Source organism: Dendrobates tinctorius, unplaced genomic scaffold, assembly GCF_039654945.1.
Source record: "Dendrobates tinctorius isolate UK_male_01 unplaced genomic scaffold, ASM3965494v1 ptg000332l, whole genome shotgun sequence".
Lineage (NCBI taxonomy): Eukaryota > Metazoa > Chordata > Amphibia > Anura > Dendrobatidae > Dendrobates > Dendrobates tinctorius.
Window position 1 is genome coordinate 2,418,659 of NW_027361998.1, and position 26,899 is coordinate 2,445,557.

General features: G+C 50.1%; 1 protein-coding gene across 1 annotated transcript in view; it reads left to right on the forward strand.

Annotated features, from left to right (window-relative positions):
* Positions 1–271: 271 nt before the first annotated feature.
* Positions 272–26,899, forward strand: part of LOC141074308 (angiopoietin-4-like) — a 72,481-nt gene continuing 45,853 nt past the window's right edge. Inside the window, exons 1-2 of the mRNA XM_073561937.1 lie at positions 272–622; positions 20,130–20,349. Of these exons, the coding sequence (XP_073418038.1) occupies positions 272–622; positions 20,130–20,349 (571 nt within the window). The remainder of the gene's footprint in view (positions 623–20,129; positions 20,350–26,899) is intronic.

Genomic DNA, 26,899 nt, shown 5'->3' on the forward strand with positions numbered 1-26,899 from the left:
TGCTTTTGTATGCGTTTTTCAATGCGTTTTTTTGCGGGAAAAACGCGCTGCAAAAAAAAGCAAGTGTGAAACAGGCCTTATCGCTAAGTTTTACATGTAATTGTCTTTCCAGGATGACAGAGTGACTCCTGTGGACTGTACATAACCAATGTCGACTAGTGATCCCAGAGCCAAAGCAAAAAACTTCTCATGGACTTCCTTCCCAGGAATATCGGTCTGTCCTAATCTCTGCACTCCCTTCATGGCTTTGACGATTGGAGTCATTTTATAAATGGCGGTCCATCTACTCATGTCTGGCTTCATATGGCCACTAATTCCAGGCATCTTGTCTCTGAATGACTATCACTCCTTTCAGACATCTCACGGGGACTCCGCGCGTAGAGGCTGTGGGGAATACAGCAATCATGTCCTGAGGAATGGAAAGTGTAAGATGATTGCTACGTTGCCTCAACAAGATGGACACCGTTGCCCAGATATTTTCCGTTGTACTGACGAAGTGTCCTACTGGCTCCATGAGAATGAGGAGAGGAAACAACACATTCTAGAGATGCGGGAGCTCATAGCTGAGCTTCAGGAGGAGCTCAGGAACCATAGACATCGTCTGCGAATGTTAGAACATCAGGTACAGGTTTTGACTTTATAGTGACACCTGGAGGCTCCAGATTGGCTTTGCATGACTGCAATCACAAAACGTTTACAGGATTTTTCCTAACTAGTACAATAGTTAGGTGGTTTGCTGTATAGAGATGGGGTCCATGTTCCAGTCCAACCAAGGGCAACATCAACATAGAGCTTGATTGTCCTCCACCGCGGAAGAGCAAACTGCCCTCAAACTTGTCTTGAGCAGATTAAGTTTAGTCTGAAAATCAACGATCAGTCCCCAAAGCGCAATAAATGGAGGCTTAAAAAATAATAAATCAAATTATATCGACCTGCTCTTCTATGCACATTTTATCTCCTTCTTGGACTTTAAAACAATCCAGCAAAATGACTGGCCACCATTTTTCTGGATTTGTACTAAGTCTTGGCTCTGTCAAATCCAAAATTTCAGGGAGATTCTGAACGTGTTTGATTAGTTACTTATTGCTCTTCTTTATTCTCCGATGTGTTTATTGTTTCCTCCTGGTTCGCTTGTTCCATAGTCCAGTTAATTTGATTTTGACACCTTTCCAACCAAAAATATTTTGTCCAGGATAGTGGATTTGGGACACGGCTTCATGATCATATGAATACTAAATCCCACAAACTGTAGGAGTCAGTGCCAGTAGAGAAGAAGAATAGTTTCCTGCCAGGTTCCAAAGCACAAAGCAGACAAAGCAAAGGTCAGGATCAGGGGCAGGGCAGTATGCTGAGTATACAGAGATAAGGATCAGGGGCAGGGCAGTATGCAGAGTACATAGAGGTCAGGACAGTACATCCAGTACACAGAGGTCAGGGGCAGGGCAGTATGCAGAGTATATAGAGATAAGGATCAGGGGCAGGGCAGTATGCAGAGTATACAGAGGTCAGGAGCAGGGCAGTAGGCAGAGTATACAGAGATAAGGATCAGGGGCAGGGCAGTATGCAGAGTATACAGAGGTCAGGAGCAGGGCAGTAGGCAGAGTATACAGACATAAGGATCAGGGGCAGGGCAGTATGCAGAGTATACAGAGATAAGGATCAGGAGCAGGGCAGTATGCAGAGTATACAGAGATAAGGATCAAGGGCAGGGCAGTATGCAGAGTATACAGAGAAAAGGATCAGGGGCAGTATGCAGAGTATACAGAGATAAGGATCAGGGGCAGGGCAGTATGCAGAGTACATAGAGGTCAGGACAGTACATCCAGTACACAGAGGTCAGGGGCAGGGCAGTATGCAGAGTATACAGAGATAAGGATCAGGGGCAGGGCAGTATGCAGAGTATACAGAGGTCAGGAGCAGGGCAGTAGGCAGAGTATACAGAGATAAGGATCAGGGGCAGGGCAGTATGCAGAGTACATAGAGGTCAGGACAGTACATCCAGTACACAGAGGTCAGGGGCAGGGCAGTATGCAGAGTATACAGAGATAAGGATCAGGGGCAGGGCAGTATGCAGAGTATACAGAGGTCAGGAGCAGGGCAGTAGGCAGAGTATACAGAGATAAGGATCAGGGGCAGGGCAGTATGCAGAGTATACAGAGATAAGGATCAGGAAGCAGGGCAGTATGCAGAGTATACAGACATAAGGATCAGGGGCAGGGCAGTATGCAGAGTATACAGAGATAAGGATCAAGGGCAGGGCAGTATGCAGAGTATACAGAGAAAAGGATCAGGGGCAGTATGCAGAGTATACAGAGATAAGGATCAGGAGCAGGGCAGTATGCAGAGTATACAGAGATAAGGATCAAGGGCAGGGCAGTATGCAGAGTATACAGAGAAAAGGATCAGGGGCAGTATGCAGAGTATACAGAGATAAGGATCAGGGGCAGGGCAGTATGCAGAGTATACAGAGAAAAGGATCAGGGGCAGTATGCAGAGTATACAGAGATAAGGATCAGGAGCAGGGCAGTATGCAGAGTATACAGAGATAAGGATCAAGGGCAGGGCAGTATGCAGAGTATACAGAGAAAAGGATCAGGGGCAGTATGCAGAGTATACAGAGATAAGGATCAGGGGCAGGGCAGTATGCAGAGTATACAGAGAAAAGGATCAGGGGCAGTATGCAGAGTATACAGAGATAAGGATCAGGGGCAGGGCAGTATGCAGAGTATACAGAGATAAGGATCAGGGGCAGTATGCAGAGTATACAGAGATAAGGATCAGGAGCAGGGTAGTATGCAGAGTATACAGAGATAAGGATCAGGGGCAGTATGCAGAGTATGTGGTAGGGGCCAGATTGGGGGTGGTCCACTGCTTACTGCGACCAGACGGTGCAAAGACGAGATGGAGGCAGATTCCAATTGTAACAGGTCTGAGTTTATTGGCCATCCTCTTGACGACCGTAGCCACACACTGCAGCACCTTTATAGCTCTCCGTGTCCAGGCTCGGGTACCTTCACCTTTCCTTCAGTCGTGGTGACGTTCCTCACGAATCTTTCGCTGGGGCTGTCCTAGACCAATCTACCGCCAGCGCTTCACCTGCCCGAGGTCGTCGTCCAATCGGTACCCCCGGGGCCTCGTCTGTCCTGTGGTACGTCGTGTCAGGGCCACCCCCCTGACTGTCTTCTCCTGTCAGTCCCCTGGTTGAGCTCTCCACCGTCGTCAGTCTTCTGTAGTGAGTCTCTCCACCTGAGCTCCTCCCGGGACTAACCTAACCTGGAACCCTGTCCTGTCCTATTTATCCCCTCTCTCACTGGGAATTTCCCTCCAGGGCTCCTATCTCCCCGCCCTCATGACTAAGCGGTTTCCTAAGCCTTAAGCTGATGTCATGTCCTGAACTACACTCCCGCCTGCCATCTTGTGGTCAATTCTAGGTACTGCACTCCCATTTCTATCTTTCCCAGCTGTTACCCTTCTGTTATTGCCAATCTCCATCTATAGTGCACAAACCATCCCCTCCTACTTCCAGTCAAGTCTGTCCGTCAAGTCACCTTCCCCACAAGTACATAGAGGTCATCACAGTACATAGAGTACACAGAGGTCAGGATCAGGTCAGGGGCAGGAAAGTATGCAGAATACACAGAGGTCAGTGTTGTGAGTTCATTTTTCCCTTCACCGTTGAGGTCTGATGAACTCCCTCCTCTGGTGAAGGAAGGTAGTGAGGCTGATTACCAAACACCTGGGCAGCTTGATGATGACTGGGTGGCTGGAATTGAGGACTGGATATAAGGCAGCCGACGCCCTTCTGCCTTGCTGGTGATCCTGCTGGATTCTTGGAGACCAGTCTGATTCCTGCGTCTCAAAGCTAAGTTTTTCTGCTCTGCTTTGTACACTTCAGTTTTGTTTTTGTTTTGCCTTGTTTTTTGGGAGTTCTGCCATCCCCGGCCGGGGGTGAGCTGAATTCCATTTTTGTCTCTGATCTGTTGATCTTTTGCTCTGTCTTCAGAATATACCTGAGTGCTGATATAGTCTTTTGAAGCCTAGCGACTTCAGGGCCTGTTTTTCCTATCAGTCGGTTGGCACATTTTGGATAGGGTTTTTGCGGATGGCAGACAGCGGCTTTCCTATCCTGTCCTATTTAGTTAGCTTGGGCCCCATCATTTGCTCTACCTATCTTTCTATCTGTGTTAGTGTTTTCATCTTGCTTCACAGTCATTATATGTTGGGGGCTGCCTATTGCTTTGGGGTCTGCTCTGGGGCAGTTTAGTTTTTCCCCTTTCTGTCTTTAGGCTATGTAGTTCTCCGGCTGTGATCGAGGGGTCTAGGGCACCGTAGGAACCCCCCACGGCTACTGCTAGTTGTTGTGGATAGGTTCAGGGGTCTGCAATCCGATAGCTGCCAACCTCTCTGGTTTTTCTGGACTTAGCTAGTATTTTGATATAGTCTTTTGAAGCCTAGCGACTTCAGGGCCTGTTTTTCCTATCAGTCGGTTGGCACATTTTGGATAGGGTTTTTGCGGATGGCAGACAGCGGCTTTCCTATCCTGTCCTATTTAGTTAGCTTGGGCCCCATCATTTGCTCAACCTATCTTTCTATCTGTGTTAGTGTTTTCATCTTGCTTCACTGTCATTATATGTTGGGGGCTGCCTATTGCTTTGGGGTCTGCTCTGGGGCAGTTTAGTTTTTCCCCTTTCTGTCTTTATGCTATGTAGTTCTCCGGCTGTGATCGAGGGATCTAGGGCACCATAGGAACCCCCCACAGCTACTGCTAGTTGTTGTGGATAGGTTCAGGGGTCTGCAATCCGATAGCTGCCAACCTCTCTGTTTTTTTCTGGACTTAGCTAGTATTTTGTTTTTTCCTCCTTCGGTGACTCATCATAACAGAATCACCAGCCATACCGCAGATCCTAGGGTACTCAATAGCAGGAGAGAATTGTAAGAAAAAAAAAAAAAAAAGAAAAAAAAAGTGTCAGAATTTTTTTTTTTTTTTGGTGCAGATTTTTTCCTCTATATCTCTGAGGCCATAGGGGGAATTTTTCTCTCAATGGAGATGAAGCAATTGTCTGATCGTGTGGAGCAGCTCGCTGCTGAAGTGCGGGGAATTTCCACCTATCTTGCTCATTCACATGCTGCTGAACCAAAGATTCATACTCCTGATGTGTTTTTTGGGGATCGGTCTAAATTCTTGAATTTCAAGAATAACTGTAAATTATTTTTTGCCTTGAAACCTAACTCGTCGGGGAACTCCGCGCAGCAGGTTAAAATTGTCATCTCTTTGCTGCGCGGTGATCCCCAGGATTGGACGTTTTCTTTGAAACCTGATGATCCTATTCTGAATAATGTGAACGCATTTTTTCAAGGCTTGGGGTTGTTGTATGATGAACCTAATGCTATTGATCATGTTGAAAAGACCCTGTTGGCATTAAGCCAGGGTCAGGATTCGGCAGAGTTGTACTGTCAAAAATTCCGAAAGTGGGTGGTCCTTACTACCTGGAATGATTGTGCCTTGGCAGCCCTCTTTCAGAAGGGTTTGTCCGAAACTCTAAAAGATACTATGGTGGGATTTCCTGTTCCCTGGTCTTGACGATTCTATCTCATTAGCCATTCAGGTGGATCGGCATTTACGTGAACGCAAAACTACACGAGAGATCTTGCCACCTGTTGAACAAATGTCTGAACCTATGCAATGTGATAGAGTTTTTTCTAGGGCGCAACGTCAGGAGTTCAGAAGGCGTAATAAGCTGTGTTTTTTTTTGTGGAGATCAATCAATCAATCAATCAATCAAATTTATTATCGCCAAGTACATATTACATATATACAAGGAATTCTTTGTGGCAAAGAGGCAACATAATATATAACAACAGATACAACAAGTAACATCTAACAAGACAGATACAGTATATAGTCTACACATGACGATTTAATTGTTGAACAGAGAGTGGATAGAAGCTGTTCATATGGCGGTTGGTGCTGCATTTGGGGACTCTGAAGCGACGTCCTGAAGGGAGTAGTTGGAATGAGGAGTGTCCCGGGTGAGAGGGATCGGATGAAATTTTCAATGCGTGGGATCGAATACTCTTATCATAAAGATCCTGGATTTTAGGCAGGGGGGAGCCTATAATTCTCTCTGCTGTTCTGAAAGTCCTTTGAAAGCGGAGTTTGTCATGCGCAGTGGCTCCCCCATACCAGACTATCAGAGAGGAACAAATCACAGATCTGATGACAGCATTAAAGAATAAGATCAGCAGATTCTTAGACAAACCATATCTTTTCAGCTGACGCAGGAAGAACATCCTCTGTTGTGCTTTTCTTATAACAGCATCCACGTTTTTCCCCCATTTAAGATCATGAGAGATGATAACACCAAGGAATTTGGTCTCTGTGACCCTAAGAACCACTTCGTCATGGATGTAGATTGGAAGTATCTCATGTTGATCTTTCCTAAAATCCACAACCATCTCAGCAGTTTTTTTAGTGTTGAGTACAAGATTATTGGCTTTACACCAGTCACATATTCTTTCCACCTCACTCCGATACAAGTCTTCAGCATTTCCCCTGATGAGACCAATCAGTGTCATATCATCGGCAAATTTCAAGATTTTTACTGAGTCTGCTGAAGAGATGCAATCATTCGTATAGAGAGAAAACAGTAACGGGGACAAAACACACCCCTGAGGTGCCCCGATGTTTGTGACCAAGGTGTCCGAAGTGAATGGTCCAACTTTTACACTCTGTATCCTGGCTGTCAGGAAGTTATAAATCCACAAGCATAAGTTGAGAGGGACTCCAAGAGCTACCATTTTCTTATGAAGTAAATTCGGATCAATGGTATTCAACGCTGAGCTAAAGTCCATGAAAAGAATCCGGACATATGAGTGCCGTTCATCTGTATGATCCAAAATGTACTTCAGTGCCAGATTGACAGTGTCGTTTGCCGAACGATTCTCCTTATAGGCAAACTGAAGCGGGTCCCATAGCTTCTGCGTGAATTTTATCAGGTGGGACATCATAATTCTTTCGAAGACTTTCATAGCTACAGATGTGAGTGCTACTGGTCTATAGTCGTTCAACTCAGAGGATCCCACTTTCTTGGGTACAGGGATAATTGTGGAATTTTTCCAACACTGAGGTACAACGCACTCTTTCAGTGACACATTGTATATATTTGTCAGTATAGGGGCAACCTGGGTAGCACATACTTTCAGACACATTGGAGATACACCATCAGGGCCAGGTGCCTTTTTGACCTTAAGTCCCTTCAGGATGCGTATCACCTCTGCCTCGGAGATCACTACTTGGGTGTTGCACAATGAATGATCTTTATATGAACAGACTGAGGAGCTTAGAGATGAATAGCCACTGTGTGTAGAGCTTGCCTCAAATCTGCAGTAGAATTCATTTAACTCTTCTGCCAGACTTCTGCTGGGGTTCACTATAGTGGGGTGACTTTTATAATTGGTGACCTCTCTTAATCCTCTCCATGCAGATCTAGTATCTTTTGATGAGAACCTTTCCTCCAGAATCTTTGCATACTCGTGTTTGGCTAACTTGATCTCTTTAGATAGCGAGTTCCTAAGTTTCTTGAATTCAGTAATATCGCCTGCTTTATAAGCCTCCTCTTTTCTCTTACGGATCAACCTGACTTTATTTGTAAACCACGGCTTGTTGTTTCCCCGAAAGTGGACAGATTTGGATGGAATAAACGTGTCTTCACAAAAACGGATATATGAGGACACTGCATCAACCCATTCATCCAGACCCGAGCATGTTTCCTGGAATACCTCCCAGTCCGTGCATTCAAAGCATGCTTGCAGTTGCAATTTTGCCTCCTCAGACCATGTCTTCTTTGTATAAACTGTAGGTTTGGATGTTTTCAACCTTTGCCTGTAGGCTGGAATTAAATGAATTAGACAATGATCTGAAAAGCCCACTGCTGCTCTCCTCACTGCCCTGTAGGCCCCTTTTAAGACAGTATAGCAGTGATCAAGCGTATTGTTCTCTCTCGTGAAGCAGTTTATATGTTGAGTAAATTTGGGGAGATCCAGGTTGAGTTTTCCTTTGTTAAAGTCCCCCATTACGATCACAAATGCTTCAGGAGATCCTTTCTCCCATTCTGATATTTTGCAAGCTAATTCACCAATAGCAGCTTTAACAGATGCTTGAGGGGGAATATATACTGCAACCAGAACCATAGATGAAAACTCTCTTGGAGCGTAAAATGGTCTACAATTGAGTTCAAGGTACTCTAGATCTGGAGAGCAACCTTTTCCCAGTATGTTAACATCACAGCACCAGCTAGTGTTGATGTAGAGACATACCCCACCCCCCCTTTGTTTACCTGAAGCTACACAATCACGGTCAGCTCTGTAGATAACAAAACCAGGTAGATCCAGACTACAATCAGGGATGGTGTCATTCAACCAGGTCTCAGTAAAACAAAGAGCAGCTGAATTGGCCATATCAGATCTCATGTTACAAAGTAAGTTCACTTCCTCCATTTTGTTAGATAAGGAATGGACATTAGCCAAGTGGAGTGAAGGAAGAGCTGTTCTGAACCCTCTCCTCCGAAGGCGTGCCAGGACTCCTCCTATCCTACCTCTCTTGCAGTACACCTCCACAGCCCTGTGGGATGAGGACAGGGCGGCTCCGCTTATTTCTTGGCCGCGGGCTTCTTTGCTTTAGCCGCTTTCTTAGCCGGACTCTTGGCAGCTTTGGGTTTCGCCGCCTTCTTAGCGGGGCTCTTTGTCACCTTCTTGGGCTTCGGAGCGGCCTTCGGCTTCTTGGGGCTCTTGGCTGCTGCGGTCTTCTTAGCTTTTTTCGGGCTCTTCTTGGCCGCGGTCGGAGCCTTCTTGGGCTTTTTCGGGGATTTGGCCGCTTTCTTGGCTGCGGGTTTCTTGGCCGCAGCCGCCGGCTTTTTCTTGTCCTTGGTCTCCTGCTTCTTGTTCAGCTTGAATGACCCGGAGGCGCCGCTGCCCTTCACCTGGAGCAGGGCGCCCTTAGTGACCAGAACCCTGACGGCAAGCTTCAGGCGGCTGTTATTCTTCTCCACATCGTACCCTCCGGCAGCCAGAGCCTTCTTCAGGGCGCCAGAGACACCCCGCTGCGCTCCTTGGAGGCGGACACGGCTTTGACGATCAGCTCGGACACGCTGGGGCCGGAGGGCTTCATGCTCTTCTTGGCGCTCCCTGCAGCGGATTTCTTTGGCTGCTTCTTGGACTTGGCGGCCGGTTCGGCGGGAGGAGGAGGAGCGGCGGCTGGCGCAGTCTCTGCCATTGTGTAACGAGGAACTACCAAAATAATCTCATGCGACATGCAAGGAAAACACCTATGCCAGATGACTGGCATATTATTTCTGTCTGCCCTAAACGAGAGAAACGTTGTGCACACACGTTTTCTGTGGGTGGTGTTCAACCTAAGTTTCTTCTGGCAATTACTCTGATCTTCTCCCTGTCCACATTTTCCGCCAAGGCTTTTGTGGATTCGGGAGCAGCTCTGAACCTGATGGACTTGGATTTTGCTAAACGTTGTGGATTTCCTATGACACCTCTGCGGACGCCTATCCCTTTGAGGGGTATTGATGCTACTCCTTTGGCAAAGAATAAACCTCAGTTTTGGACCCAGGTGGTAATGCGAGTCGCCCCAGACCATCAAGAAAATTGCAGATTTTTGGTGTTGCATAATTTGCATGATACCATTGTTCTGGGGTTTCCCTGGTTACAAATCCATAATCCAGTTCTGGATTCGAAATCTTTGTCTGTGGTGAGTTGGGGTTGTCGGTGTGCCCTTAGTGATGCTCCTGTTTTCTCCACCTCTCCCCAGTCGCATGATGTTCCTGACTATTTGGCTGACTTTTATGATGTATTTAGTGAGAATGAGTCTGCGTCTTTGCCTCCTCATAGGAGTTATGACTGTGCAATTGAGCTGAACCCGGGGTGTAAATTCCCCAAGGGTCGGCTTTTCAATTTATCTGTACCCGAGCACGAGGCTATGCGATCCTATATTAAGGAGTCGTTGGAGAAGGGTCATATCAGACCATCCTCTTCACCCTTAGGTGCTGTTTTTTTTTCGTGGCTAAAAAGGATGGTTCATTAAGGCCTTGTATTGACTATCGTGCCCTCAACAAAATTACTGTTAAATATCAGTATCCGTTACCCCTGATTTCTGATCTATTCTCCAGAGTTAAAGGTGCTTGCTGGTTTACCAAGCTTGACCTCAGGGGGGCGTATAATCTTATTCGCATTAAGCATGGGGATGAATGGAAGATGGCGTTTAATTCTCCGGAGGGACATTTTGAGTACCTGGTGATGCCTTTTGGGCTCACTAATGCCCCTTCTGTCTTCCAGTGCTTTATGAACGATATATTCCGAGACTTTGTGGATAAATTTTTGATTATCTATCTGGATGATATTTTGATCTTCTCCAAGAATTGGGACTCTCATGTGGAACATGTTCGGACTGTGTTCCGGATTTTGAGGGAGAATTCCCTGTATATCAAGGGATCGAAATGCCTTTTTGGGGTACTGAGGATTTCATTTTTGGGATTTATTTTGTCTCCGTCAACTATTGAAATGGACCCGGCCAAGGTACAGGCCATTTATGATTGGGTTCAGCCCACTTCTTTGAAGGCCCTCCAGAAGTTTTTGGGTTTTGCTAATTTTTATCGGAAATTTATAGCTAATTTTTCTGGTATTGCCAAGCCATTGACTGATTTGACTAGGAAGGGTGTTGATGTGCTGAATTGGTCTCCGGAGGCTGTTTCTTCCTTTCAGGAGCTGAAGCGAAGATTCACTTCTGCTCCGGTTTTGCTGCAACCTGATGTCTCACTCCTGTTTCAGGTGGAGGTGGACGCTTCTGAGATTGGTGCAGGAGCGGTGTTGTCCCAAAAAGATCCTGTGACATCTAAAATGAATCCTTGTGCTTTCTTTTCCCGAAAGTTCTCCTCATCCGAACGTAACTATGATGTGGGGAATCGGGAACTGTTGGCCATGAAATGGGCATTTGAGGAGTGGAGACATTGGTTGGAGGGAGCCAAACACCAAGTCGTGGTCCTTACTGACCACAAGAATTTGATTTACCTGGAGTCCGCCAAGCGCTTGAATCCTAGACAGGCTAGGTGGGCCTTGTTTTTCACACGTTTTGATTTTGTGGTCTCTTTTCTTCCGGGCACTAAGAATGTCAAGGCAGACGCCCTCTCTAGGAGTTTCCTTGCTGATTCTCCTGTTGTGACTAAGCCTGCTACCATCGTAGGCGAGGGGGTAGTTCTTTCTGCCATCTCGCCCGATTTGAGACGTGCTCTGGAAGAGTTTCAGGAGGACAAACCTGAGCGTTGTCCCAGTGGAAAGTTGTATGTTCCTGACCAGTGGAGGAAGAGAGTGATGTCTGAAGTTCATTGCTCTGCATTGGCTGGTCATCCAGGTATTTTTGGTACTAGAGATCTGGTGAGTCGGTCTTTTTGGTGGCCCGCCTTGTCTCACGATGTCAGGAATTTTGTGCAGTCCTGTGGGACTTGCTCCCGGTCTAAACCTTGTTCTCGCTCTAGTGGCTTGTTGATGCCTTTGCCGGTGCCCAGGAGGCCATGGACCCATATTTCAATGGATTTTATCCCTGATATGCCTGTCTCTCAGAGAATGACTGTTATTTGGGTGATTTGTGATAGATTCGCTAAGATGGTTCATCTTGTACCACTCCCTAAGTTGCCATCTTCCTCTGAGTTGGTGCCCTTGTTTTTGCAACAGGTGGTTCGCTTGCACGGGATTCTTGAGAACATTGTATCTCACAGAGGAGTTCAGTTTGTGTCTAGATTTTGGAGGACTTTCTGTTCCAAGCTGGGAATTCAGTTGTCCTTCTCCTCTGCGTTTCACCCTCAGACCAATGGGCAGACGGAGTGAACAAGCCAGACTTTGGAGTCGTATTTGAGATGTTTTATTTCTGCCGATCAGGATGATTGGGTTTCATTTTTGCCCTTGGCCGAATTTGCTTTAAATAACAGAGCTAGTTCTGCCACTTTGATGTCACCTTTTTTTTGTAACTTTGGGTTTCACCCTCGATTTTCTTCAGGGCAGGTGGAGCCTTCTGCCTGCCCAGGTGTTGACACTGTGGTGGAGAGAATGCACCAGATCTGGGACCAAGTAGTGGATAAGTTGTCTCTCTCCCAGGAAAAGGCCCAGCGGTTTTCCAACCGGCGTAGGACCGTTGGTCCCCAGTTTAAGGTGGGTGATATGGTTTGGTTGTCATCAAAAAATATCGCTATGAAGGTGGCTTCTCCTAAGTTTAAGCCTAGATTTATTGGACCTTACAAGATTTTGGAGATTATTAATCCTGTCTCTTTTCGGTTGGCTCTTCCTGTCACATTTAAAATTCATAATGTGTTTCATAAGTCCTTGTTGAAGAGGTTTGTTGAACCAGTAGTTCCTGTGGTGGCACCTCCTGACCCTGTATTGGTTGAAGGTAACATGGAATATGAGGTAGAGAAGATACTGGATTCCCATCTGGCTAGACGGAGACTCCAGTATTTGGTTAAGTGGAAGGGTTATGGTCAGGAGGATAATTCCTGGGTCTCTGCCTCTGATATTCATGCCAAAAGATTGGTGCGTGCCTTTCATCAGGCTCACCCGGATCGCCCTGGTGGCAAGGATGAGGGTTTGGTGACCCCTCCTCAAGAGGGAGGTACTGTTGTGAGTTCATTTTTCCCTTCACCGTTGAGGTCTGATGATCTCCCTCCTCTGGTGAAGGAAGGTAGTGAGGCTGATTACCAAACACCTGGGCAGCTAGATGATGACTGGGTGGCTGGAATTGAGGACTGGATATAAGGCAGCCGACGCCCTTCTGCCTTGCTGGTGATCCTGCTGGATTCTTGGAGACGAGTCTGATTCCTGCGTCTCAAAGCTAAGTTTTTCTGCTCTGCTTTGTACACTTCAGTTTTGTTTCTGTTTTGCCTTGTTTTTTGGGAATTCTGCCATCCCCGGCCGGGGGTGAGCTGAATTCCATTTTTGTCTCTGATCTGTTGATCTTTTGCTCTGTCTTCAGAATATACCTGAGTGCTGATATAGTCTTTTGAAGCCTAGCGACTTCAGGGCCTGTTTTTCCTATCAGTCGGTTGGCACATTTTGGATAGGGTTTTTGCGGATGGCAGACAGCGGCTTTCCTATCCTGTCCTATTTAGTTAGCTTGGGCCCCATCATTTGCTCAACCTATCTTTCTATCTGTGTTAGTGTTTTCATCTTGCTTCACCGTCATTATATGTTGGGGGATGCCTATTGCTTTGGGGTCTGCTCTGGGGCAGTTTAGTTTTTCCCTTTTCTGTCTTTAGGCTATGTAGTTCTCCGGCTGTGATCGAGGGGTCTAAGGCACAGTAGGAACCCCCAACGGCTACTGCTAGTTGTTGTGGATAGGTTCAGGGGTCTGCAATCTGATAGCTGCCAACTTCTCTGGTTTTTCTGGACTTAGCTAGTATTTTGTTTTTTCCTCCTTTGGTGACTCATCATAACAGGTCAGGTTAGGGACAGTACAGTGCATAGAGTACACAGAGGTTAGGATCAGGTCAGAGGCAGGACAGTATACAGAGTACACAAAGGTCAGAATCAGGGGCAGGGCAGTATGCAGAGTACATAGAGGTCAGGGCAGTATGCAGAGTACACAGAGGTCAGGGGCAGGGCAGTATGCTGAGTATACACAGATAAGGATCAGGGGAAGGGCAATACACAAAGTACACAGAGATCAGGGGCAGGGCCGTATGCAGAGTACACAGAGTTCAGGATCAGGGGAACGGCAATTTGCAGAGTATACAGGTCAGGGGCAGGGCAGTACGCAGGGTACACAGAGGTCAGGGGCAGGGCAGTGAGCAGGATACACAAATGTCAGGGGTAGGGCAGTACGTAGGGTACACAGAGGTCAGGGGCAGGGCAGTACGCAGGGTACACAGAGGTCAGGGGCAGGGCAGTATGCACAGTACACAGAGGTCAGGGGCAGGGCAGTGTGCAGGGTACACAGAGGTCAGGGGCAGGGCAGTACACACAGAACACAGAGGTCAGGGGCAGAGTAGTGCGCAGGGTACACAGAGGTCAGGGGCATGGCAGTATGCAGAGTACACAGGTCAGGGGCAGGGCAGTGCACAGGGTACACAGAGGTCAGGGGCATGGCAGTATGCAGAGTACACAGAGGTCAGGGCCATGGCAGTATGCAGGGTACACAGAGGTCAGGGGCAGGGCAGTGCGCAGGGTACACAGAGGTCAGGGGCAGCAAAGTGCGCAGGGTACACAGGTCAGGGATAGGGCAGGGTACACAGAGGTCAGGGGCAGGGCAGTGAGCAGGATACACAAATGTCAGGGGTAGGGCAGTACGTAGGGTACACAGAGGTCAGGGGCAGGGCAGTACGCAGGGTACACAGAGGTCAGGGGCAGGGCAGTATGCACAGTACACAGAGGTCAGGGTACACAGAGGGCAGTGTGCAGGGTACACAGAGGTCAGGGGCAGGGCAGTACACACAGAACACAGAGGTCAGGGGCAGAGTAGTGCGCAGGGTACACAGAGGTCAGGGGCAGGGCAATAAGCAGGGTACACAGAGGTCAGGGGCAGGGCGGTATGCAGGGTACACAGAGGTCAGGGGCAGGGCAGTACGCACAGTACACAGACGTCAGGGGCAGGGCAGTATGCAGAATACACAGAGGTCAGGGGCAGGGCAGTACGCACAGTACACAGAGGTCAGGGGCAGGGCAGTATGCAGAGTATACAAAGGGCAGGGCAGTGCGCAGGGTGTACAGAGGTCAGGGGCAGGGAAGTATGCAGAGTACACAGAGGTCAGGGGCATGGCAGTATGCAGGGTACACAGAGCTCAGGGGAAGGGCAGTGCGCAGGGTACACAGAGGTCAGGGGCCACACATTGCGCAGGGTACACAGAGGTCAGGGGCAGGGCAGTGCGCAGGGTACATAGAGGTCAGGGACATGGCAGTGCGCAGGGTACACAGAGGTCAGGGGCAGGGCAGTGCGCAGGATACACAGAGGTCAGGGGCATGGCAGAATGCAGAGTACACAGAGGTCAGGGGCAGGGCAGTGCGCAGGGTACACAGAGGTCAGGGGCAGGGCAGAATGCAGAGTACACAGAGGTCAGGTGCATGGCAGAATGCAGAGTACACAGAGGTCAGGGGCAGGGCAGTGCGCAGGGTACACAGAGGTCAGGGGCAGGGCAGTAGGCACAGTACACAGAGGTCAGGGGCAGGGCAGTGTGCAGGGTACACAGAGGTCAGGGGCAGGGCAGTACGCACAGAACACAGAGGTCAGGGGCAGAGTAGTGCGCAGGGTACACAGAGGTCAGGGGCATGGCAGTATGCAGAGTACACAGGTCAGGGGCAGGGCAGTGCACAGGGTACACAGAGGTCAGGGGCATGGCAGTATGCAGAGTACACAGAGGTCAGGGCCATGGCAGTATGCAGGGTACACAGAGGTCAGGGGCAGGGCAGTGCGCAGGGTACACAGAGGTCAGGGGCAGCACAGTGCGCAGGGTACACAGGTCAGGGATAAGGCAGTAAGCAAGGTACACAGAGGTCAGGGGCAGGGCAATAAGCAGGATACACAGAGGTCAGGGGCAGGGCGGTATGCAGGGTACACAGAGGTCAGGGGCAGGGCAGTACGCACAGTACACAGACGTCAGGGGCAGGGCAGTATGCAGAATACACAGAGGTCAGGGGCAGGGCAGTACGCACAGTACACAGAGGTCAGGGGCAGGGCAGTATGCAGAGTATACAAAGAGCAGGGCAGTGCGCAGGGTGTACAGAGGTCAGGGGCAGGGAAGTATGCAGAGTACACAGAGGTCAGGGGCATAGCAGTATGCAGGGTACACAGAGGTCAGGGGCAGGGCAGTGCGCAGGGTACACAGAGGTCAGGGGCCACACATTGCGCAGGGTACACAGAGGTCAGGGGCAGGGCAGTGCGCAGGGTACATAGAGGTCAGGGACACGGCAGTGCGCAGGGTACACAGAGGTCAGGGGCAGGGCAGTGCGCAGGATACACAGAGGTCAGGGGCATGGCAGAATGCAGAGTACACAGAGGTCAGGGGCAGGGCAGTGCGCAGGGTACACAGAGGTCAGGGGCCGCACATTGCGCAGGGTACACAGAGGTCAGGGGCAGGGCAGAATGCAGAGTACACAGAGGTCAGGGGCATGGCAGAATGCAGAGTACACAGAGGTCAGGGGCAGGGCAGTGCGCAGGGTACACATAGGTCAGGGGCAACACAGTGCGCAGAGTACACAGAGGTCAGGGGCAGTGCAGTAAGCAGGGTTCACAGAGGTCAGGGGCAGGGCAGTACGCAGGGTACACAGAGGTCAGGGGCAGCACAGTGCGCAGGGTACACAGAGGTCAGGGGCAGTGCAGTAAGCAGGGTACACAGAGGTCAGGGGCAGGGCAGTGCGCAGGGTACACAGAGGTCAGGGGCAGGGCAGTACGTACAGTACACAGAGGTCAGTGGCAGGGCAGTGCGCAAGGTACACAGAGGTCAGTGGCATGGCAGTATGCAGAATACACAGAGGTCAGGGACAGGGCAGTGCGCAGGGTACACAGAGGTCAGGGGCAGGGCAGAATGCAGAGTACACAGAGGTCAGGGGCATGGCAGAATGCAGAATACACAGAGGTCAGTGGCAGGGCAGTGCGCAGGGTACACAGAGGTCAGGGGCAGCACAGTACGCAGGGTACACAGAATTCTGGGGCAGTGCAGTAAGCAGGGTACACAGAGGTCAGGGGCAGGGCAGTACACAGGGTACACAGAGGCCAGGGGCAGGGCAGTACGCACAGTACACAGAGGTCAGTGGCAGGGCAGTGCGCAGGGTACACAGAGGTCAGTGGCATGGCAGTATGCAGAATACACAGAGGTCAGGGACAGGGCAGTGCACAGGGTACACAGATGTCAGGGGCAGGGCAGTGCGCAGGATACACAGATGTCAGGGGCAGGGCAGTGCGCAGGGTACACAGAGGTCAGGGGCAGGGCAGTGCACAGGGTACACAGATGTCAGGGGCAGGGCAGTGCGCAAGGTACACAGAGGTCAGGGGCAGGGCAGTGCGCAGGGTACACAGAGGTCAGGGGCATGGCAGTATGCAGAGTACACAGAGGTCAGGGGCAGGGCAGTGGACAGGGTGCACAGAGGTCAGGGGCATGGCAGTATGCAGAGTACACAGAGGTCAGGGGCAGCACAGTGCGCAGGGTACACAGAGGTCAGGGGCAGGGTAGTATGCAGGGTACACAGAGGTCAGGGGCATGGCAGAATGCAGAGTACACAGAGGTCAGGGGCAGGGCAGTGTGCATGGTACACAGATGTCAGGGGCAGGGCAGTGCGCAAGGTACACAGAGGTCAGGGGCAGGGCAGTGCACAGGGTACACAGAGGTCAGGGGCATGGCAGTATGAAGAGTACACAGAGGTTAGGGGCATGGCAGTGCACAGGGTGCACAGAGGTCAGGGGCATGGCAGTATGCAGGGTACACAGAGGTCAGGGGCAGCACAGTGCGCAGGGTACACAGGTCAGGGATAGGGCAGTAAGCACGGTACACAGAGGTCAGGGGCAGGGCAATAAGCAGGGTACACAGAGTTCAGGGGCAGGGCGGTATGCAGGGTACACAGAGGTCAGGGGCAGGGCAGTACGCACAGTACACAGACGTCAGGGGCAGGGCAGTATGCAGAATACACAGAGGTCAGGGGCAGGGCAGTACGCACAGTACACAGAGGTCAGGCGCAGGGCAGTATGCAGAGTATACAAAGGGCAGGGCAGTGCGCAGGGTGTACAGAGGTCAGGGGCAGGGCAGTATGCAGAGTACACAGAGGTCAGGGGCATGGCAGTATGCAGGGTACACAGAGGTCAGGGGCAGGGCAGTGCGCAGGGTACACAGAGGTCAGGGGCCACACATTGCGCAGGGTACACAGAGGTCAGGGGCAGGGCAGTGCGCAGGGTACATAGAGGTCAGGGACACGGCAGTGCGCAGGGTACACAGAGGTCAGGGGCAGGGCAGTGCGCAGGATACACAGAGGTCAGGGGCATGGCAGAATGCATAGTACACAGAGGTCAGGGGCAGGGCAGTGCGCAGGGTACACAGAGGTCAGGGGCCGCACATTGCGCAGGGTACACAGAGGTCAGGGGCAGGGCAGAATGCAGAGTACACAGAGGTCAGGGGCATGGCAGAATGCAGAGTACACAGAGGTCAGGGGCAGGGCAGTGCGCAGGGTACACATAGGTCAGGGGCAGCACAGTGCGCAGGGTACACAGAGGTCAGGGGCAGGGCAGTACGCAGGGTACACAGAGGTCAGGGGCAGCACAGTGCGCAGGGTACACAGAGGTCAGGGGCAGTGCAGTAAGCAGGGTACACAGAGGTCAGGGGCAGGGCAGTGCGCAGGGTACACAGAGGTCAGGGGCAGGGCAGTACGTACAGTACACAGAGGTCAGTGGCAGGGCAGTGCGCAAGGTACACAGAGGTCAGTGGCATGGCAGTATGCAGAATACACAGAGGTCAGGGACAGGGCAGTGCGCAGGGTACACAGAGGTCAGGGGCAGGGCAGAATGCAGAGTACACAGAGGTCAGGGGCATGGCAGAATGCAGAGTACACAGAGGTCAGTGGCAGGGGAGTGCGCAGGGTACACAGAGGTCAGGGGCAGTACAGTACGCAGGGTACACAGAGGTCTGGGGCAGTGCAGTAAGCAGGGTACACAGAGGTCAGGGGCAGGGCAGTACGCAGGGTACACAGAGGCCAGGGGCAGGGCAGTACGCACAGTACACAGAGGTCAGTGGCAGGGCAGTGCGCAGGGTACACAGAGGTCAGTGGCATGGCAGTATGCAGAATACACAGAGGTCAGGGACAGGGCAGTGCGCAGGGTACACAGATGTCAGGGGCAGGGCAGTGCGCAGGATACACAGATGTCAGGGGCAGGGCAGTGCGCAGGGTACACAGAGGTCAGGGGCAGGGCAGTGCACAGGGTACACAGATGTCAGGGGCAGGGCAGTGCGCAAGGTACACAGAGGTCAGGGGCAGGGCAGTGCGCAGGGTACACAGAGGTCAGGGGCATGGCAGTTTGCAGAGTACACAGAGGTCAGGGGCAGGGCAGTGGACAGGGTGCACAGAGGTCAGGGGCATGACAGTATGCCGAGTACACAGAGGTCAGGGGCAGCACAGTGCGCAGGGTACACAGAGGTCAGGGGCAGGGTAGTATGCAGGGTACACAGAGGTCAGGGGCATGGCAGAATGCAGAGTACACAGAGGTCAGGGGCAGGGCAGTGTGCATGGTACACAGATGTCAGGGGCAGGGCAGTGCGCAAGGTACACAGAGGTCAGGGGCAGGGCAGTGCGCAGGGTACACAGAGGTCAGGGGCATGGCAGTATGCAGAGTACACAGAGGTCAGGGGCAGGGCAGTGCACAGGGTGCACAGAGGTCAGGGGCATGGCAGTATGCAGGGTACACAGAGGTCAGGGGCAGCACAGTGCGCAGGGTACACAGAGGTCAGGGGCAGGGCAGTGCGCAGGGTACACAGAGGTCAGGGGAATGGCAGAATGCAGAGTACTCAGAGGTCAGGGGAAGGGCATTGCGCAAGGTACACAGAGGTCAGGGGCAGCACAGTGCGCAGGGTACACAGAGGTCAGGGGCATGGCAGTATGCAGAGTACACAGAGGTCAGGGGCAGGGCAGTGTGCAGGGTACACAGAGGTCAGGGGCAGCACAGTATGCAGAGTACACAGAGGTCAGGGGCAGGGCAGTGTGCAGGGTACACAGAGCTCAGGGGCAGGGCAGTGTGCAGGGTACACAGAGCTCAGGGGCAGGGAAGTGTGCACGGTACACAGAGGTCAGGGGCAGGGCAGTGCGCAGGTACACAGAGGTCAGGGACAGAGCAGTAGGCAGAATACACTGAAGTCAGGACCAAGGGCAGGGCAGTACACAGATTATACAAAACTCAGGACTAGGGTCAAGGCAGTACGCAGAGGGCAGAGTCTGGTAACAGAGCAGGGACATATGCAGGTAATCAATATTGCAATAGATAAGGCAGGAGGATACGATCGCACAGACCAGATGTTACTTGTTGGGTGTCGGCAGGGAGATTCCCCTAGCAGAAAGGAAAGAAGTGACCCAAAAATGAAGTCAGTACACCCATTATGTTGTTTCCACAGCCTGAAGTCGGAAGCTATAACTCATCTCTGGGGCACAGGGTGCAGAGTCTGGAGGTGTGGGCCAGCGAGAGCAGCACCCTGCAGCGCCTACAAGCCACCTTTATCTATGAAATTCAAGCCCAGGTCCGTAACCTGTCCCTCATGCTGGATGGAGCCCCCTGGAACACAACGTGTCCTCCACTGGCAGCACTGCGAGCTCCAAGACCACCACACGCAGCAGGTAATGGTAGCAGACATGGGGCATGGTACCAGGAGAGAGCACCGCGATATGTGGTGTAACTATAGTACAATGGGCCCTGATGTAAAATTTGGTCCTGAGCCCCCACCTGTATGTTGGTCAGATGTATGAGCCCTTGTAGCGTTCTTGATCCTATAAAGACAAAAGTGTTCGTCCCCCATCAGGGCCGGTTTTAGACACAGTGGGGCCCTGGGCAAAAAAATGAAGTGGGGCCCCAAATGCTAAAATATTGCTCCATCACACAGAAACATATCGGTTGTAGTTACTTGCGCTGAGTTCAGGTCGTTAACGAGTGTGATCGACAATATTGAAGTATTTCTGCGCTTGTTTCCCGGCCTCTTTACACCGAGGAAGAATGATGAGCACAGAATGATCACTAGTAGAGCAATTGTCCCCATACAGTCTCATCTTATCAGGAGCACATCTACAGTTTACACCGGCGATGTGCTGCTGAGAACAATGATTTTTGTTCCGGCAAAAACAATCCAATCAGTCGATGAATAGGCAGCATTTTGCTTGTTACACACACCCCATAGTCCTCCATATAGTATAATGCACCCCATAGTCCTCCATACAGTATAATACACACCCCATAGTCCTCCATATAGTATAGCGCACTCCCCATAGTCCTCCATATAGTATAATGCACCCAATAGTCCTCCATACAGTATTTTAGACACCCCATAGTCCTCCATATAGTATAATGTGCCCCATAGTCCTCTATATTGTATAATGCACACCCCATAGTCATCCATAGAGTATAATACACACTCCATAGTCCTCCATAAAGTATAATGTGCCCCTCATACTCCTCCATATAGTATAATGCACCCCATAGTCCTCCATATAGTGTAATGTGCCCATAGTGTTCCATACAGTATAATATACACCCCATAGTGCTCCATACAGTATAATACACACCCCAAAGTCCTCCATATAGTACAATGCAGCCCCACACAGGAATACAATGCAGTCCAATAGGAGTATAATCCATCCCCATAGGAGTATAATGCAGCCCCACAGAATATAATGCAACCCCATAAAATGTAATGCATCCCCATAGGGTATAATGCAGCCCTATAAAATGCAATGCAGCCCCATAGAATGTAATGCAGCTCCATAGAATCTGTCTATTATTTATCTATTTTCTATTATCTCTGTGTTATCTATCAATCTAATGTCTATCATCTAGCTATTATCTATCTATCATCTATTATCTATCTATGCATCATCTGTCATCTATTATCAATCTATCATCTATTATCTATCTATTATCTATATTATCTATTATATATCAATCTATTATCTATATTTTCTATTATCTATCTATTTATCTATATTATCTATCTATTATCTATCATCTATCTATTGTAAAGCAGCGGTGTCCACACTATGCAGTGATGAGGCAGTGACCCAAGCAAGTTCAAAAACAAAAGTGTGTTTAATGTAAAAAAAAAAACACAGTGCATAACACGCTGTATCCTCTGGATCGCAGCCAGGAAACAACAAAACAGTCCCCACTACCTTCCTGCAGTCTATTTCAAAAATAAAAGCCCATACCGCGTTTTCCTGAATAAACTCCTTGGTCAAAAATAACTTGACCAGGTTCAACTTACTTTTATTCTACCTTGTGAGTCACAGGCACACTGCTGTGACCACAAGGCACTCCAGCAGATCTAATACGCTTCTGAGCGCATCCTGGGACACACACAGCGACCCTCACATATGACTCCGGTCGCTTCCTCACATACCCCCCCTCTGTTCAAACTTGTGGGGTTGAACATTTGTCACCATACAGGGGGTATGTGACAGGACATCTGCATTTCCCTGTGATTTCCCCGCCCTATGTTCCACTGAAAAACTGAAGTTTTGTAGGGACAGGAACCATCTGGTGACTCAGGCATTCCTTTCTTTTGCGTGTCTCATCCAGATGAGGGGTGAATGGTCTGTTACCAAACGAAACTGACGCCCGGGCAAATAATAGTGTAGGGACTCCAAGGCCCATTTAATCGCCAAGCGCTCCTTCTCCACTACGCTATAATTTTTCTCTGCCGGGGTCAGTTTCCTGCTCAAGTAGGTGACTGGATGCTCATCCCCGTTAACCTCTTGCGACAGCACTGCTCCTAGACCTATTTCCGAGGGATCGGTTTGTACAATAAAGGTTTCTTGAAGTCGGGGCTGATGAGGACCGGCTGTCCACACAATGCCGACTTCAGGGACTGGAATGCTTTCTCCGCCTGAGGATTCCATCGGACCATCACTGTCCTTTTACCTTTTAAGAGGTCCGTTAGGGGTGCTGATTCCCCCGCAAAATTGAGTATAAACCGGTGGTAGTAACCAATGATGCCAAGGAATGCCATCGCCTGCTTAGTACTTAAGGGCTTGGGCCAGTTTTGGATGGCCTCGGTCTTGTTTACTTGGAGCTTGATCACTCCGCGACCGATCACGTAGCCCAAGTACCGAGCTTCCGTGAGCCCTATCGCACATTTCTTTGGCGACTACCTTTTTTAGCATGGCTTTGAGGGTCTTATTAAACCTCTCCACCAACCTGTCGGTTTGTGGATGGTACACCGACGTACGTAGCTGTTTAATTTGGAGCAGCTTACACAGCTCCCTGGTCACCTTAGACATAAATGGAGTACCTTGATCAGTAAGTATCCCCTTTGGAAGCCCTAGGCGACAGAACATGGCGAATAGTTCACGGGCTATTAGTTTATCCGAAGTGTGGCGGAGTGGTATCATCTCTGGGTACCGAGTGGCATAATCTACGACTACTAATATGTGCTGGTGGCCCAGGGTGGATTTTACTAATGGTCCTACCAGATCCATCGCAATCCGCTCTAAAGGTACCTCTATAATGGGCAAAGGCACCAATGGACTCTGGTAGTTTTTGGTGGGTGAGGTTAGTTGGCACTCCGGACATGTGTCGCAATACCTTTTGTGTTGTGAACTCTCTTAATCTGACTTTTGAGGCAAGGCTCCCTCTGGTGTATACTTCTGGTAGTGGAGCTGGTCAATATGATGTTAACCCAACAGCTGCAGATGATAATTGGAGGAGTGGGGGTAGTGACTGGGACTACATAAGCGAGCAGACTTCTCTCAGTGGCTGCCGGTGATACTCCTTTCTTTGCTTATTTAGGATTTCTGTCTCCTGCCTGATCCTGCATTTTTCAGCTAAGTGTCATTTGCTAAACCCTTTGCATCTGATTTTGCCTTGCTGTCAGGGGTCAGCTTGCTTCCCCAGGGGCTGCTGGCTCCTGCCCTGTATTTTTGTATCTTGTGTTTGTTTGCTCAGTCCCCTGCTGTATTAGCCTATTGCTAGCCGCCAGTTCACACCTGAGTGCTGATATAATGGGGGGGCGAGGTTTGTGCAAACCTCAGTATTTTTGTACATCAGTCGTGTTGGAATTGCTAGGGTTTTTGCGTGATAGCAGACAGTGCCTTTTTTGTCCTGTCCTATCTAGTCAGTGTGGGCCCCATCATTTGCTCAGTCTATTTTCTGTCTGTGTTTGTGCTTCATCTTGTCTCACAGACAATATATGTTTGGGGGCTGTCTATTCCTTTGGGGATCTGTTCCGGGGCAGTTTAGATTTCACCTTTCTGTCTTTAGGCTTAGTTAGTCCTCCGGCTGTGACGAAGCATCTAGGGCAACGTAGGAACGCTCCACGGCTACTGCAAGTTGTGTTGTTAAGATCAGGGGTCTGCAATCCGCTGAGCGACCAACCTCTCTGGTGTTCTGGTGGCATAGCCTATTACGCTCTCCTCCTCAGTGACACATTCATAACACTTTTGACCTCAACATAGACACCAGGCCCGAAAAACTGCTGTAATATATGCTCTAACGTCTTTTTGACCCCCAAATACCTTTTCAGCGTGTGAGAGAGAGCCATGTCGAGCACCTCCCGATGATAGGATTGAGGCACCACCAGCTGTTCTACCACCTCATCCGTGATTTTATCAACCCTGTACAGTAACTCCTGGTTGATCTCCATCTGGGGAAACTCCCACTCTGCACCTGGTTGTTGAGCCACCCCATTCACCACGATTACTCTTTCCCTGGCCCGGGTCAACGTGAGATCCTGGAGCTGACCTGTCCCAAACTTACCAGGTGATACCTCCAGCTCAGGAATCGGTGGGTTCTCCTCAACTTCTTCTGCCAATACCTCTAGGGGAAACCTATCGGGGTAACACTCTGTTCCTATGTTGGTTACCCCTACGGCAGGTATCTCTGTGCCCAGAACACTATTTACCCCAGAGGGATCAGAACAGGGGAAAGTCTCTTCCTAATACAGTCCCATACGGAAGAGTCTTTACCACTCCCACCACCTATTTTATCTCCCCACATGGGGTGGAGAACGTGACCTCCTCAGTCGGGTACTCTCGGAGGTCACCATGTATGCACACTACCCCCACCTTCCGTCCATTAGGTCTATCCCCGGCAACCAGGGACCTGTGTACCCGAGTCCAGGAGAGCATCCGTCTGGTACCCATTAACGAGTACCTCACACCGCTGAGGTTCGGTACCAGCAGGGTCTGTAGTGGCAGTGCAGACTCGCTGCGTATACATAGATACCCGGCGGGTATACCTGCAGTCCATGGGTTCGGTTGTTAGAGGGCAGTTAGCAACCACATGTCCAGGCTCTTGGCATCGCCAACACTTAAGAACTGGGGCACGAGGGAACCTTGGGGCCACGTTAGAGGACACGGGGCGGTTGACACTCTCCTTCTGAGATATCCCTTCAGTACGGTTAAGATCCATATGGGCCTTGGTGGAGGGTTGTGGATTTTTCCCAGGCTCCTGAGCTGATGGGGCCTTACGTGACAGCCGACGTGGGGCAGTGTCCCGTATAAAGTCTTGAGTGGCTGTATACCGCTCAACCAGTCCTATCACCTGGTCCAGAGTGCCCGGGTCCCTTTGCCCCACCCAATGCTGTATGGCGGCTGGCAGGGCCCTCACCAGCCGGTCGACTACCACCCTCTCTACCATCTGGATCGGGGTTAAAGTCTCAGGCTGTAGCCATTTTTTAACCAGTTGCAGTAAGTCATAGGCTTGAGATCGGGCAGGTCATGTCTCAGAAAAGGACCACTGGAACACCCGTTGGGCCCGCACATATGCCTTAACCCCTAGTCAGGCAAGGATCTAAACTTTCAGCTTCCCATAGTCCAGGGCATCGTCCCGACTGAGGTCCATGTAAGCCTTTTGTGCATCTTCCGTCCAGAAGTAGGCCACCACCTCAGCCCACTATTCCACCGGCAAGCTCTCTCGCTCCTCAGTGCGTTCAAAAACGATGAGAAAAGCCTCCATGTCGTCCTCAGGTGCCATCTTCCTCAGCGTGGAGCAGACCTTGTACCGGGCTTCCGATCGGTATGAGGTGGCTGGGGAACCTGCCTCTTGCAGAGCCGCAATCTGCTGCAGAATTAAATTGTTGGTCTTCTGCTGTTCCTCCTGCAACTTCTGCTGTCGCACTTGCGAGGCGGCCAACTGTCTCAGTATTTCCTCCATCTTATCAGTCAACTTAAGCTGCAGCGTTGCAGGCCTAATATATGACATGCAGCACGTTTTGGGTATGCCTCAGTTCACACTGCCTGCATTCTCCAACCATATGTTCAGCAGCGGTGTCCACGCTATGCAGTGATGAGGCAGTGACCCAAGCAAGTTCAAAAAGAAAAGTGTGTTTAATGTCCAACAAAAACTTACACAGTGCACAACATGCTGTATCCTCCGGATCGCAGCCGGGAAGCAACAAAACAGTCCGTGGCCAGTTGCAGTGAGCTACCGCGCTGCCCGGGTATGCAGGGGGTGCCAGAACTTTTGGCTCAGTTTGGCCCTGTGTTGCCTCACACAGGGAACGCTCTGCAGACCACTACTCTGTGTCTGTGCAAGCCAGAACTGACACACCCAAAGCTCTTCCTGCAGGGCTTTTTTTTTCTTTTTCCAATCTGTGGCCCCAGGCCACTTATGAGACCTGGACTGGAGGAAACGGACCGGACCCCACTACCTTCCTGCAGTCCGTTTAAAAAATAAAAGCCCATACCGGGTTTTCCTGAACAAGCTCCTTGGTCCAAATAACTTGACCAGGTTCAAACTTACTTTTAATCCGCCCTGTGAGTCACAGGCACACTGCTGTGACCATAAGGCACTCCAGCAGATCTAATACTCTTCTGAGCGCATCCTGGAGGACACATAGCGATCCTCATATATGACTCCGGCCGCTGCCTCACACTATCTATTATCTATATTATCTATCTATTATCTATCTATTATCTTTCTATCTAGCTATCTATTACACTGGTCAACAGCATTTTTGGTGCCAAAGATATTTCATCGAATTTAGGGTATTTTTGGGGTGCTGATTCTGAATATGTCATCAGTTTTGCCAGATTGGCTCAAGTTTTTGAGATTTTTGGTATCTTATTTATAGCACTTGTTGGTAAATGCGACGCATCATCTCATTAATTTCTTTGGATTAGTACTTGAACTGAGCAGTTCTCAATATAGTTTTGTGTTAATTAGTGTTCTAAAAGTTTGTTC